Source organism: Rhineura floridana, chromosome 1 (assembly GCF_030035675.1).
Source record: "Rhineura floridana isolate rRhiFlo1 chromosome 1, rRhiFlo1.hap2, whole genome shotgun sequence".
Classification (NCBI taxonomy): Eukaryota; Metazoa; Chordata; class Lepidosauria; order Squamata; family Rhineuridae; genus Rhineura; species Rhineura floridana.
This window is the reverse complement of record NC_084480.1, coordinates 160,541,288-160,555,877: the sequence shown is the minus strand read 5'-3', so window position 1 is coordinate 160,555,877 and position 14,590 is coordinate 160,541,288. Positions and strand designations below refer to the sequence as shown.

Sequence of the window (14,590 nt, the reverse complement as noted above, 5' to 3'; positions counted from 1 at the left end):
GTCCAACAACATCTGGAGGGCACTATGTTGATGACCCATTAGATTAACACAACTCCCTTCCCACCTACCCACCTGTTTCAAACATGTCCAGAAAAGTATGTCTCTTAAATTCTATGTCTGACAGCTTGCTCCTTTCTCCATTTAACTCAATGAGACTTAATTCGGAGTAGACATATATAGGACTGGACTCCACCAGAATACATTTCAGCATTTCAGGGACTATACTTTGTTAATGCTCTACCAATTACAACTACCAACTGGTGCTTATGAACATATATTGCCTCAGCCTAAGCTACCTCACAGGGTTGTTGCAAAGATAAACGGGGGGAGGGAATGGCAATGGTCATGGCATTCACAAATCAAAATAAATCTGGGAAGGGGGGCACACACAAGTAATAAGATGTCTGACAGACAATGTTAACAGGTGAAGCTTTCCCCATAATTGTGTTTCCATAGTAGAAAAGGCTTACTCCATTTAATTTCTACCTTTCCCATAGCTGTTAAATGCACAAGAGACTGATCTGCTGCAATGTCAATCCTAAACCATGCAAAGAAGTTAAAAAAAATAGCCACCACAGAATTTGGGCAGTTAAAAAAAAAATCTGTAACTGTATGAAGTACAGCATTCTCAGGCAAAAAAGTTAAAAAACAGTAGACATAAAAACACACACAAAGCCTTGACAAACAGCAACAAAAATACTCTGAGCATGAGCATTTTCACATTTTAATTTTTTACTCATCATTGGTTTTGCTTATTTATTGCCTTGGGCCAGTCCCTATAGCTCTGCCTAACCTACCTCACATGGCTGTTGTGAAGATACAGAAGGCAGAATTAAAATGGCTGCAAAAGGAAACTAAGGCTGCAATCAATACATATCTACTCAGAAGTAAGCTCTATTGGGTTCAATGAGACTTACTCCCAGGTAAGTGTGTACTCCTATACACACTTGCCTGGGAGTAAGTCTCATTAAACCCAATGGAAGTTACTTCTGAGTAGACATGTATTGGATTGCAGGTTGGTCCTTGTATTATAGACATAAAATTTTAGTTGAGTTAACCAGATTGATGCATCTTTGTACTATAAAGTGTCATATTCTTTCTCTCTCCCCCCCCCCCGGAAATTAGTATAGCGTCAAGGCTTCAACCAGTCCTCATCTCGCTTAATTAGTGCAATCCTAGGGCTCATCCAAACGGAGCGGGATAATCCATGTTTTTCATATCCTCTTTGTCATCTGACAGTCCCCACTCACCTGTTTGTTCGCTCTTTCCCGATGTAAAAAACCCGCTTTTTTTGCACCCACACACGCAGCAGAAGGACCCCCACATTCTTTTCGCTTTTTCCCAGCTCTGCCTCCGACACAACCCATTACCAGCCAATTGGTGCGCAAAATCTGACGTGTGCTGCTCCGCCTATTCACCCACAAAGTTTGAATTTCCTGTGTCAGTAATGGAGTTCCTTGCCGCTCACCACTCTTGTATTTTTGATATTACGCAAAAACGAATGTTAAACGAACCTTAAACAAAACTATGCAGGTAAGAAGCCAGCAGGGGTCTGGGGGCTTTCCAGTGTTTTGCACCGCCTGCAGCATGTACGACTATCTGCCTGTTGGACAGAAGTCGTGGGTATGCTCTCGGTGCAATGAGCTCCTGGCTCTCCGGGAACGACTTCATTTCCTTGAGGCCAAGGTGGCGGACCTGGAAAAGCTGAGAGAGGCAGAGAGGTGTGTGGAGGAGGCCTTCAGAGACGTTATAGCTGTGTCCCACTCCAACGATGATAGCTCTCCTGCTATCATGGACAACAATGGTCTCGAGGAAGGAGAGCATCCAGCTGAGGAAGAGGGAAACGATCTCTCAGAAGGGACCCATTCCTTGGGGGATGAGCAGCTATCCTCTCGTGCCGAGGATATATCTCCAGGGGGTGGAGGGATCCTTGTAGTGGGTGATTCGATCATTAGGAACATAGACAGTGGGGTGTGTGATGGGCGTGTAGACCGCAAGGTGTTTTGCCTGCCTGGTGCGAAGGTTGCGGATATCGCCCGTCGTTTAGATAGTTTGGTAGACAGTGCTGGGAAGGAGTCAGTGGTCGTGGTGCACGTTGGCACCAACGACATGGGGAAATGCAGCCGTGAGGTCCTGGAAGCAAAATTTAGGTTGCTAGGTAGGATGCTGAAAGCCAGGACCTCCAAGGTGGCTTTTTCTGAAATGCTACCGGTTCCACGCGCAGGACCAGCCAGACAGGCCCAGCTTCGCAGTCTCAATGCGTGGATGAGACGATGGTGTCGGGTGGAAGGGTTTGGATTTGTTAGGCACTGGGGAACATTTTGGGACAAGCCGGGCCTGTACAAAAGGGACGGGCTCCACTTGAACCAGAATGGAACCAGACTGCTGGCACTTAAAATTAAAAAGGTGGCAGAGCAGCTTTTAAACTGACTGAGGGGGGAAACCCGACAGGAGCTGAGAAAGGTCCGGTTCGGAATAAACCTCCCCCCTGGAATAAAAACCAAAGAAATGATGAAATTTTAAAAGGGGTAGGCCTAGAAGTAGGCATTGTGAGAGCAGGGGCACAGGATATAAATTCAGAAGAGCAAAATTACCACAGGCCTAACCACAAGTGCCAAAGACACTTGAAGAGAGACACTGCTTACAAGTGCCTGTACACTAATGCTAGGAGCCTGCGAACCAAGATGGGAGAACTGGAGTGCTTGGTCTTAGAGGAGAGCATTGATATAGTGAGCATAACGGAGACCTGGTGGAATGGAGAAAACCAGTGGGATATGGTTATCCCTGGATATAAACTATATCGGAAGGACAGGGAAGGACGTATTGGTGGCGGAGTCGCTCTATACGTGAAAGAAGGCATTGAATCCAGCAAGCTCAAAACCCCAAAAGAGGCGGACTCCTCCACAGAATCGTTGTGGGTGGTGATACCATGCCCCAGGAGGGACTTAATACTGGGAACGATCTATCGTCCCCCTCATCAAAATGCTCAGGGAGACCTTGAGATGAGATATGAAATTGAGGAATCTTCCAAACTAGGAAATGTGGTAGTAATGGGTGACTTCAACTACCCGGACATAGACTGGCCGCATATGTGTTCCAGTCATGACAAAGAAGCAAAGTTTCTAGATATTCTAAATGACTATTCCCTAGACCAGTTGGTCATGGAACCGACCAGAGGGACGGCAACCCTGGACTTAATCCTCAGTGGGGACCGGGACCTGGTGCGAGATGTAAGTGTTGTTGAACCGATTGGGAGCAGTGACCACAGTGCTATTAAATTAAACATACATGTAACTGGCCAATGGCCAAGAAAATCCAACACGGTCACATTTGACTTCAAAAGAGGAAACTTCACAAAAATGAGGGGATTGGTAAAAAGAAAGCTGAAAAACAAAGTCCAGAGGGTCACATCACTCGAAAATGCTTGGAAGTTGTTTAAAAACACTATATTAGAAGCTCAACTGGAGTGCATACCGCAGATTAGAAAAGGTACCGCCAGGGCCAAGAAGATGCCAGCATGGTTAACGAGCAAAGTCAAGGAAGCTCTTAGAGGCAAAAAGTCTTCCTTCAAAAAATGGAAGTCTTGTCCAAATGAAGAAAATAAAAAAGAACACAAACTCTGGCAAAAGAAATGCAAGAAGACAAGAAGGGATGCTAAAAAAGAATTTGAGGAGCACATTGCTAAAACATAAAAACCAACAACAAAAAATTCTATAAATACATTCAAAGCAGGAGACCATCTAGGGAGACAATTGGACCCTTGGATGATAAGGGAGTCAAAGGTGTACTAAAGAACGATAAGGAGATTGCAGAGAAGCTAAATGAATTCTTTGCATCTGTCTTCACAGTGGAAGATATAGGGCAGATCCCTGAACCTGAACTAACATTTGCAGGAAGGGATTCTGAGGAACTGAGACAAATAGTGGTAACGAGAGAGGGAGTTCTAAGCTTAATGGACAATATAAAAACTGACAAATCACCGGGCCCGGATGGCATCCACCCGAGAGTTCTCAAAGAACTCAAATGTGAAATTGCTGATCTGCTAACTAAAATATGTAACTTGTCCCTTGGGTCCTCCTCCGTGCCTGAGGACTGGAAAGTGGCAAATGTAACGCCAATCTTCAAAAAGGGATCCAGAGGGGATCCCGGAAATTACAGGCCAGTTAGCTTAACTTCTGTCCCTGGAAAACTGGTAGAAAGTATTATTAAAGCTAGATTAACTAAGCACATAGAACAAGCCTTGCTGAAGCAGAGCCAGCATGGCTTCTGCAAGGGAAAGTCCTGTCTCAGTAACCTATTAGAATTCTTTGAGAGTGTCAACAAGCATATAGATAGAGGTGATCCAGTGGACATAGTGTACTTAGACTTTCAAAAAGCGTTTGACAAGGTACCTCACCAAAGGCTTCTGAGGAAGCTTAGCAGTCATGGAATAAGAGGAGAGATCCTCTTGTGGATAAGGAATTGGTTAAGAAGCAGAAAGCAGAGAGTAGGAATAAACGGACAGTTCTCCCAATGGAGGGCTGTAGAAAGTGGAGTCCCTCAAGGATCGGTATTGGGACCTGTACTTTTCAACTTGTTCATTAATGACCTAGAATTAGGAGTGAGCAGTGAAGTGGCCAAGTTTGCTGATGACACTAAATTGTTCAGGGTTGTTAAAACAAAAAGGGATTGCGAAGAGCTCCAAAAAGACCTCTCCAAACTGAGTGAATGGGCAGAAAAATGGCAAATGCAATTCAATATAAACAAGTGTAAAATTATGCATATTGGAGCAAAAAATCTTAATTTCACATATACGCTCATGGGGTCTGAACTGGCGGTGACCGACCAGGAGAGAGACCTCGGGGTTGTAGTGGACAGCACGATGAAAATGTCGACCCAGTGTGCGGCAGCTGTGAAAAAGGCAAATTCCATGCTAGCGATAATTAGGAAAGGTATTGAAAATAAAACAGCCGATATCATAATGCCATTGTATAAATCTATGGTGCGGCCACATTTGGAATAATGTGTACAGTTCTGGTCGCCTCATCTCAAAAAGGATATTATAGAGTTGGAAAAGGTTCAGAAGAGGGCAACCAGAATGATCAAGGGGATGGAGCGACTCCCTTACGAGGAAAGGTTGCAGCATTTGGGGCTTTTTAGTTTAGAGAAAAGGCGGGTCAGAGGAGACATGATAGAAGTGTATAAAATTATGCATGGCATTGAGAAAGTGGATAGAGAAAAGTTCTTCTCCCTCTCTCATAATACTAGAACTCGTGGACATTCAAAAAAGCTGAATGTTGGAAGATTCAGGACAGACAAAAGGAAGTACTTCTTTACTCAGCGCATAGTTAAACTATGGAATTTGCTCCCACAAGATGCAGTAATGGCCACCAGCTTGGACGGCTTTAAAAGAAGATTAGACAAATTCATGGAGGACAGGGCTATCAATGGCTACTAGCCATGATGGCTGTGCTCTGCCACCCTAGTCAGAGGCAGCATGCTTCTGAAAACCAGTTGCCGGAAGCCTCAGGAGGGGAGAGTGTTCTTACACTCGGGTCCTGCTTGCGGGCTTCCCCCAGGCACCTAGTTGGCCACTGTGAGAACAGGATGCTGGACTAGATGGGCCACTGGCCTGATCCAGCAGGCTCTTCTTATGTTCTTATGTCTTTTTGATGAGCTTTTCTGCAGTTCAGCGCTTGGCTGCGGCTCCCAGCTCCTCCCCAGGAATGCTGCCCCCAAGGGAAGCAAGCAGCACCCCCCGTGGGTGGCCACTCTTGGCTCTGGCAGGGAATGCGGGCAAAGAGCCCCGCCCGCTGCTGTGCAAAGCCTGAGAGATCCAGGCAATTCTGCGAGGTATGGGGGGGGTTAGAGAGAGAATGGGGCAAGCCATTCTCATGTCGACTTTGCGTGGTGTTAACCTGCTGATTTTTAAAGGGGATTTTTTAAAAAACAAATAAAATCTCCCCTCTGAAATTGACAAGAGAGCAGGGAACAGGCTAGTCAGTTTCACGCAAGGGTGGCTAAAAGCATCCCTGCAGATGATGAGGGTGCCCTAGTTACACAACTCTCTCCCCCCACCCATAAATCCATATTAAAATTGCAGAAAAGAGCCCTGCGCACTGCCGTGCAAAGCTGCACTGAAGCGGCCAGCACAGGCTTTGCGGTGTTCCCACTGATAAAAGAAACGTGCAAACCACTTATATGCCAATAATACCTGTATTTCTGTTAGTTTGGATTTGCAATATTTCACAAAATCGACTGTATGCGTTTCCACCTTTATGCATATTAACGTTTCTGGAGATACACATGGCTGGCAATTCCACTTATTTCTCCAGAAACGCAGCGTGATGCTCTAGCAAACCACTTACAGGAATACCCCCCTATATGGACCTTCACTTAACATACACAAATCAGCTGGGAGGCGCGATCGCGATCAGCTGAGAGGCGCGGCAGTGCAGCAGCAGAGACTTTAGCGCGGGGCTTTGAGGCTCCACATGAAGGAGAGGTAAAAAAAGTTTTAAAAGATAGTGCTTCACTTTAAGGACATTTTCGGTCTACGTACTCGCTCTGGTCCCATTGAGTACGTTAATGCGAGGTATTCCTGTGCCAATATTTCCTGTATCTGCACAGTAGAAGTTGCAGAGCCCCCCCCCAACACTGGACCATTGCTCTGATTGGTTCCCTTTTCCCGGGCTTTCCCCGGACATTCGCACACATGCACAAAAGTGGAAATACGTGATTGGCTGGGAATGAGGAAAGGAAATGCCCACAAAACGCCCACAGCTGTAAAGTCCGCAGTATTGCATTTTAGTAGCTGAAGGCACAGTGGATGATTCCCAATTTAAAAAAGCAAATAGCATTTTTTGCGGTTATGCCAAAGCGGATTTAACCGCGCGAAAATGCGCAAAAGCGCACGAGGTCATCTAGACAACCAAAAAATAATGAGAACACAAGTCGTCTGGATGAGCCCCTATACTCAGTTTGATTTATCTGGGAGTAAGCTTCATTAAACATAAAGAGACTAACTTCTGAGTAGACTTGCATATATTGTACTGTTAACTATATCATGATTTTTGGAACTCTTGTTCCTGTTTGGAACTCTTTGCATTTGGCATGGGGAGGGGGATTTTTTAATTTACACAAAAGAACTTTCAGGGAATACCTTCCTCAGATGACGACGATGCAGCCGCAAGCATCCAGGGGCTGCTGCTTGCTCACCCCACAGCTGTGAGGAGGCTTTTGGCCCTGCTCCTTGCTCTCTCAGCAGCCCTGCTACTTCTGGGCGGCACTTTTAGCTAGCAGTGGTGGCTTCTTGTCTCTCCACTGGTAAGAGAAGGGAGGGAGGCAGAGGCCCCCGCTCAGAGCTTTACGTGTTAAACAAAGTGCAACCCCCCCCCACGCTCTCTCTCACTCAGCTACCTCCTGGGCCCTGTCCTGCCACAAACATTTTCCCTTGCGGTGCAAAAAAAGTTAAAACTGGAAATGCAGCAAAGTAGCCAGGGAGGGTTACTCCCTTGCACCAACTGCAAACACAGTGCGTGCGCACATGCACACACATGTTGTCGTCATCGTGTCTCATCTCCACAGTTCTTCATGTCCCTTCTGCCGCTGCCTCCTTGTCCTCCAGCTCCTTTCTCCCTCCATTCCATTCTTCACCACCACCATCCAGAATGTTTCCCCTGCTCCCCCCTAAGTAACACCCACAAGTAACACCAGAAACATTACAATTGCAGCTCAAAAGTAATGAAGTTACTCCTCATTCTATTACAAACATAATGTAAAGAAATGACCCACTCATTCCTCAAAAAAGTAATAAATTACAAGTAATTTGTTTTTCCTAACAAATTACTTCCAAGCTCTGCTGGTATGCAGTGTACTCCTCTCTTTTCAAATACAAAGTCAGGTTCATTGCACAGATCAAGGATCTGTTCTCACTGAGCTACTATATCTGTCTTCATCTTCAGAGTAATGTTGTTTCCTAGTGTTGGAAGTCTTTCAGGGCCTTTGGGTAGCTGACTTTGGATGTGGGTCCAAACGTTCTAAGTTCTGATGATTTGATGTGTTTCTTTGCAAATGTGAAAGATTAGTGAGGTTACTGCAGACTTTTTCTGAAGAACTGAATCAACACCTACATAACTGGGAGGGGCAGGGGGGAAGTCTTTTACTGTAAAAATCTTTTTTAAAAACCCCTCTCAATAAGCAATAGGTACAACAAAAAAAGAAAGGACGTGGTAGCAAGAGTAGATGTTTTGGTGCATAAAAGACAGAAGGAGATGACTGGGAAAGGGGACCTCCCTGCCTGGAGGCCATCAGGGGAGGGGTGCAGAAGCTTCCACCATCACCCCTTCCAGGGAACCCCAACATTTTCCAGCTGCTGCCTGATTTTGCAAGTTATCCTCACAGGGGACAACAAGCTAGCTTTTTAATCCACCTTATCCTTCAGTGTGATACCAGATTCCTCTAGGAGTGTGCAGATTTCATTAAAGACTTATCAGCTCTTGCCATGGTGGAGTTTAAGCCAGCTCTCTAGTAACTCCTGCTGTAACCCAATTCCTAGTTGATGCCTGTGCAGGAAATGTTGCCATTGTTAGGAGATAGTAAAAAAGGCAGATAGCATACTTATTTTAATAAATGGCAGGAGATCCTGTGTAAAATACTGCCTCACCTGTTCTTTTGCCCCCTAGCTGGCTGCCCTGGCCGTCTCTTTGATCTTGTATTGTCAGATTGGTACAAATGCCTGAAGCAAAAGTGTTCAACAGCATAGCTCTGGCTCCAGCTGTCGGCTTCTTCACCAGCCCTGAAAGAGACATGAAAAGCATCCTTCTACACAGAGCATATGCGGCCATAACTGAGTCAACATAGCTACAAAACCTTGATAATCATTCTTAATTATTTGCCATTAATCTTTCATTGGTCTTCTTTTCCAAAAAACAACCCTAACTTAACAGTACACATACCTCTGTCTTCAAAGGCACTGTGAAAACATATATATCGGTGGTTTTGTGCTTTCCCTGCACCTTACCCTACATGGTGAGAAATCCCAAGGCAGTTTCACATCACAGATGAGTAGCATCTGGCCTGCAGAGGCCAAATACAGCCTTCCTGGCCTCTCCATCTCACCCTTGGGACTTTCCCAGCCCATGCCCCTCACCTGCTCCATTCTGCACCCTTCTCAAGTGTCCCTGTGCAGTGATAATGCCTCTCACTTGTCTGAATAGAGAGGGGTGTGTGGGGGGTGGGGTGTGGGGGGTGGAGAGAGAGAGAGAGAGAGAGAGTAAGTAACTAAGTAACTAAGTAAAAGCCTCTTTAGGTGGCCAGAATATAAACTACTCTACAAAGCCAGAGTTACATATGTTGAGCCCACATTTGGCTCTGGCCCTGCTCCTCACAAGGTTGGCTACAAGGAAATACAGCCTTGGGCTTAAGGAGATTCCCTATCCCTGTTTTACAGGTCCAGTTTCCTTTAGAAAAGACAACACTGAAGACTTGTGGTTTTCTTGTAACCATGTCTGTTCGCAAATGCACAGGCTTAGTGGACGTTATAGGAGGACAGAAGCATGTGCACAGGGAGTCAGTACTAGCCCCAAAATGATCCCAGCACTGACAGACAGTACAAAAGATTATTTATCCCTCTCTCAAACCTCTGAGTTCTGCCAGACTGGGCAGAATTTACTCCAGCCCTACCTTTGTTTGTGGGTGGAACTCAAGCTAGATTCTAGATACCTGGAACATTACACAGTGGATTTCTTAGTCAGGTAATGCCCCCATTCCCATGCGCATCGTCCTCCATCAACAACTGGGCTGTGACAAAGCTTAAAGTGTGGATAACCTTGCTTGGTCCTAGGACATGGTGTGAATGCATAAGAGGCAGCAACCTTGCTGAACCTAAGAAGGTTTGGGTCTAGTCAGAGCCTGAATGGGAGACTGCCTTGGAACCCATGGCCATCGCCTTGAGTTCCACAATGGAAAAAAGGCAGGAGGACATGAATGAAATATAAAATTTAATAGAAACATTTGATTATAACATGTGGTCAGATCAATCTGCTGTTGAGATTTAGGTGGACAGCAGCTTTTCCCTTCTACAGGGTACCTATTAGGATGCTCCACCCCAGAAGCTGGTGGATCCAGTTGGTTTATAAAAGGCTCTGGGTTTGTTTGTTTTTTAGCTCATATGGTTGACACTTGATCCTTGCAATGCAGAGATTACCCAGGTGGTTGACACGATCACTTGCCTTGGCACCTGGCTTGACAAGGTCCAGTTGACTCCATGGTATACCCAGCCTGAACGATTTGATTGATTGGCTGGTGTAATCCAGAAATGAGAGCAATGAGAAGGCGGGGGTCATGTGGAGAGAGGAAGCAAGGAGTTGGTTTGAACTCAAGTGGAGGAAAACCCCTGATGAATGCAACTGAACACTAGTACATTCTTATTTTCAAGCCTGCTCAGCAGCAATGAAGAACAAAACACTTATTCACTGCCTCCATTGCATCCTCTGAACACTGTCCAGTGGAGCTCCTCTGGGTGGTTTTGGAGGCCTATTGCATACTGGCCCAAATAAGGTGGTGGAGCCCTCAATGGCCTGCTGTAACTTATTTGCAAAGCATTTGGAGAATAAAATTGCTTGCATCTGCTGTTGTTGTTGCAGGTCAATTGCAAAACGTGAATGGAGTATTCTCTGGTGGTTTTATTGGATGAGTTTGGTTCGTACAGCTATGGTTGGTAGTTTTGATTGCTTTAGACACTGTGTAAAATGACTTTTGTGGAGAGAGGGACAGGAGGAGCGTAACCCTGTTGATTCTCATTGATCTCTCAATGGCATTCAGTACCATTGATCATGGTATCCTTCTGGAGCACTTGTCTGAGTTGGGAATGGGTGGTCTTGCTTTGCAGTGGATCTGGTCCGTACTTGGATAGTTGACTCCAGAAGATGGCATTTGGGGGGTAAGGCTCCCTGGAGACTCCTGTGTGAAACTCCTGCAGGTTTCAGTCTGATCCTATATGCTATTCATCATCTACATGCTATTCAGCATCCTGCTGAGCGGGGTCCTCTGGAGTCTGAGAGTGCATTGCTACGAGTATGCTGATGACATGCAGCTTTATTCCTCCTTTTCATCTCAAGGGTGCGCTGAACCGGAGTGAGACTGGGATAATAGATTGAATGAGAGTCAACAAGCTGAAGTTCAGTCTGGATAAGACTGAGACACTGTTAGTAGGTAGTTCCTTGGTTCAAACAGGTGATTTGAACCAGTTCTGGATAGGGTCACGCTCCTCCTGAAGGATCAGGTTCACAGCTTAGAGGCATTCCTTGATCATCTTTGTTACTGGAGGCGCTAGTATCTGCTGTGGCATGGAGTACGTCTATCAGCTTTGGCTGGTGGCCCAGCTGCAGCCTTATTTGTTTGGGGATAGCCTGGCTTCAGTGGTCTTCTGGATTAGATTACTGCAGTGTTCAGAAACTGCAGCTAGTGCAGAGTACAGCAGCCAGATTATTAATGAGGACCAGGTGGGGCAAACACATAACACCAGCTGCCTGACTGCCAATTAATTTCTGAGCTTAATTTAAAGTGATGGTTTTAGCCTAAAAAGCCTTATACTGTTTGGGACCCCAGTACCTTGTGAACAACCTTTCCTCATATGAGTCGATCTGGATCCTAAGATCATCATTGGAGGGCCTTCTCTGTGTGTTCCCTCCAGGAGAGATCCAGAGAGAGGTAATGAGAAACTGGGCCTTTTTGGTGGCAGCCCTCCATATTTGTGAAATGCTTTCCCAAGGAAATCACACCTGGTGCTGACACTCATATTTTTGGTGCCAGGGAAAGACGTTTTCATTCTCCCAGGGCATTGGAGTACCAATATTGTATCGTTATTGCAACTATATTAGTTAGGATCTTTGGCAATTATCCTTGTGTTTTGTGGGGAAAGAGTGGGTGGTAGTCAACAAAGTCCTACTCAGAGTAGACCCACTGAAATTAATTACCCTAAGTTGGTCATGTCCATTAATTTAAATGGGTCTACTCTGAGTAGGACTAGCATTGAATACCACCCAGTATTTTAATTCATTCATTATTAGTAGTAAATGATCACTTTTACTGTGTCATTGATTTTAAATGTCATAGATGTGTGGATTGTATCTGTATGCATTTTATTGTTTCAAGTCGCTTTCAGACTCTTTGGTAGAAAACAATGAACAAATAAATCAATTTCCCCAGTATTGGAAAGTGACAAATTGTTCTTTCATCTGAAGCTGGTTTGCCATTTGATTCGTTCCTCCTTCTGGAGCTATTCTTGTTTTTAATGCATTCCTAAAGCTGCGAGTTTTAATCAATTTAACAGATAATCAGATATAGTTGATTTATTGATGGCAGCAAATTTTAATCAGTGAGACTCTGATTTGGGCAAAATTAATTGCTTTAGACTACATAAGTAATAAAAAATAAATTTCTCGACTGATCACACTAGCCAAGGACTCCAGAACTTCCTTTGAGCCATTATGGATCAGCTTCTGTCTTGTTTGAGTAAAATTTGCATTGACAGAGGGAAGATAACATACAAGTTTCATTTTAGATCTCGGGCAAAAAGGCCAATATGGGTTAGCAAAATGGGGGGAAGAGGGGAAGAGAGAACAGGGGAGCCCCAGCAGGAAGGAAAGAGAAGTACTGCAGCTGTCATGACCATCAGAGTACAAGGCCATCGAGTTCAATCTGCCTTCCATTGAGCAACCCAAACAAGGACAAACTGGGAGCACGGCAGGAAACAGGAGCATCCCACAACATGCTTCCATCACTTCCTTATGTTTCAATGTGGGCAATTATTTTATCTTGCATGGGGATGCCTTTTTGAGGTTGTTAAGTGTGTAGTGTGTAAGCACACACATTATATTATTATTATTTATTACATTTGTATACCGCCCCATAGCTGAAGCTCTCTGGGCGGTTTACAACAATTAAAAACATTAAAAACAAATATACAAACTTAAAAACACTTAAAAAAAAACAATTTAAAAGACATGCTAAAATGCCTGGGAGAAGAGGAAAGTCTTGACCTGGCGCCGAAAATATAACAGTGTTGGCGCCAGGTGCACCTCGTCAAGAAGATCATTCCATAATTTGGGGGCCACCACTGAGAAGGCCCTCTCCCTTGTTGCCACCCTCCCAGCTTTCCTTGGAGTAGGCACCCGGAGGAGGGCCTTTGATGTTGAGCGTAGTGTACGGGTTGGTTCATATCGGGAGAGGCGTTCCATCAGGTATTGTGGTCCCAAGCCGTGTAAGGCTTTATAGGTTAAAACCAGCACTTTAAATCGAGCTCAGAAACATACATGCAGCCAATGCAAGTGGGCCAGAATTGGCTTTATATGTTCGGACCGCCTGGTCCCTGTTACCAATCTGGCCGCTGCATTTTGCACAAGCTGCAGTTTCCGAACCGTCTTCAAAGGCAGCCCCACAAAGAGTGCATTGCAGTAATCTAACTTGGAGGTTACCAGAGCATGGACAACTGAAGCCAGGTTATTCTTGTCCAGATAGGGGCATAGCTGGGCCACCAACCGAAGTTGTTAGAAGGCACTCCGTGCCACTGAGGCTACCTGAGCCTCAAGTGACAGAGATGGTTCTAGGAGAACCCCGAAGCTACGAACCTGCTCCTTCAGGGGGAGTGCAACCCCATCCAGAACAGGTTGGACATCCACCATCTGGTCAGAAGAGCCACCCACTCATCTCAGTCTTGTCTGGATTGAGCCTCAGTTTATTAGCCCTCATCCAGTCCATTGTCATAGCCAGGCACCTGTTCAGCACATTGACAGCCTCACCTGAAGAAGATGAAAAGGAGAAATAGAGCTGCACGTCATCAGCATCCTGATGGCAACGCACTCCAAAGCTCCGGATGACCGCACCCAACTGTGTCATGTAGATGTTGAACAGCATGGGGGACAGAACTGACCCCTGCGGAACCCCATGCTGGAGAGTCCAGGGTGCCGAGTAATGTTCCCCAAGCACCACCTTCTGGAGGCGACCTGCCAAGTAGGAGTGGAACCACCGCAATGCAGTACCTCCCACTCCCAACTCAGCTAGTCTTCCCAGAAGGATACCATGCTCGATGGTATCGAAAGCCGCTGAGAAATCAAGGAGAATCAACAGAGTCACACTCCCCCTGTCTCTCTCCCGACAAAGGTCATCACACAGGGCAACCAAGGCTGTTTCCATGCCAAAACCAGGCCTAGAACCCAACTGAAATGGATCCAGATAATCGGTCTCATCCAAGAGTGTCTGGAGCTGGCCTGCCATCACTTGTTCAAGGACCTTGCCCAGGAATGGAACATTTGCGACCGGCCTGTAATTATTAAGATTTTCTGGGTCCAGGGAGGGTCTCTTCAGGAGTGGTCTCACCAGGCCCGCCCTTAGCATGTGCGGGGCCTGGGGCAAAAGCATAGTTGCCCCCCCCCATGTGCTCCACTTTCGTATTTTCTGTTTTTATCTCGAACTTGACTTGCATTCATTATAAATATCTAAAATAATAATAATAAATTATAGATAGATCTACGAAATTAAAATGAAATTATCACAACATAAACAAAAAATGAATTAAGAAAAAAGGAGATGCAGTGGTACTTACGTTTTA

General features: G+C 45.4%; 1 protein-coding gene across 3 annotated transcripts in view; it reads left to right on the top strand.

The window, feature by feature from the left end:
- The window catches only part of TSPAN16 (tetraspanin 16), a 33,195-nt gene extending 24,022 nt beyond the window's left edge, over window positions 1–9,173 (top strand). For all 3 annotated transcript variants that reach the window (XM_061582300.1, XM_061582268.1, XM_061582275.1), the window contains one exon: window positions 8,664–9,173. In XM_061582300.1, coding sequence (XP_061438284.1) covers window positions 8,664–8,720 — 57 coding nt within the window. In that variant the 3' untranslated portion in view covers window positions 8,721–9,173. The remainder of the gene's footprint in view (window positions 1–8,663) is intronic.
- The last annotated feature ends 5,417 nt before the right edge of the window (window positions 9,174–14,590 follow it).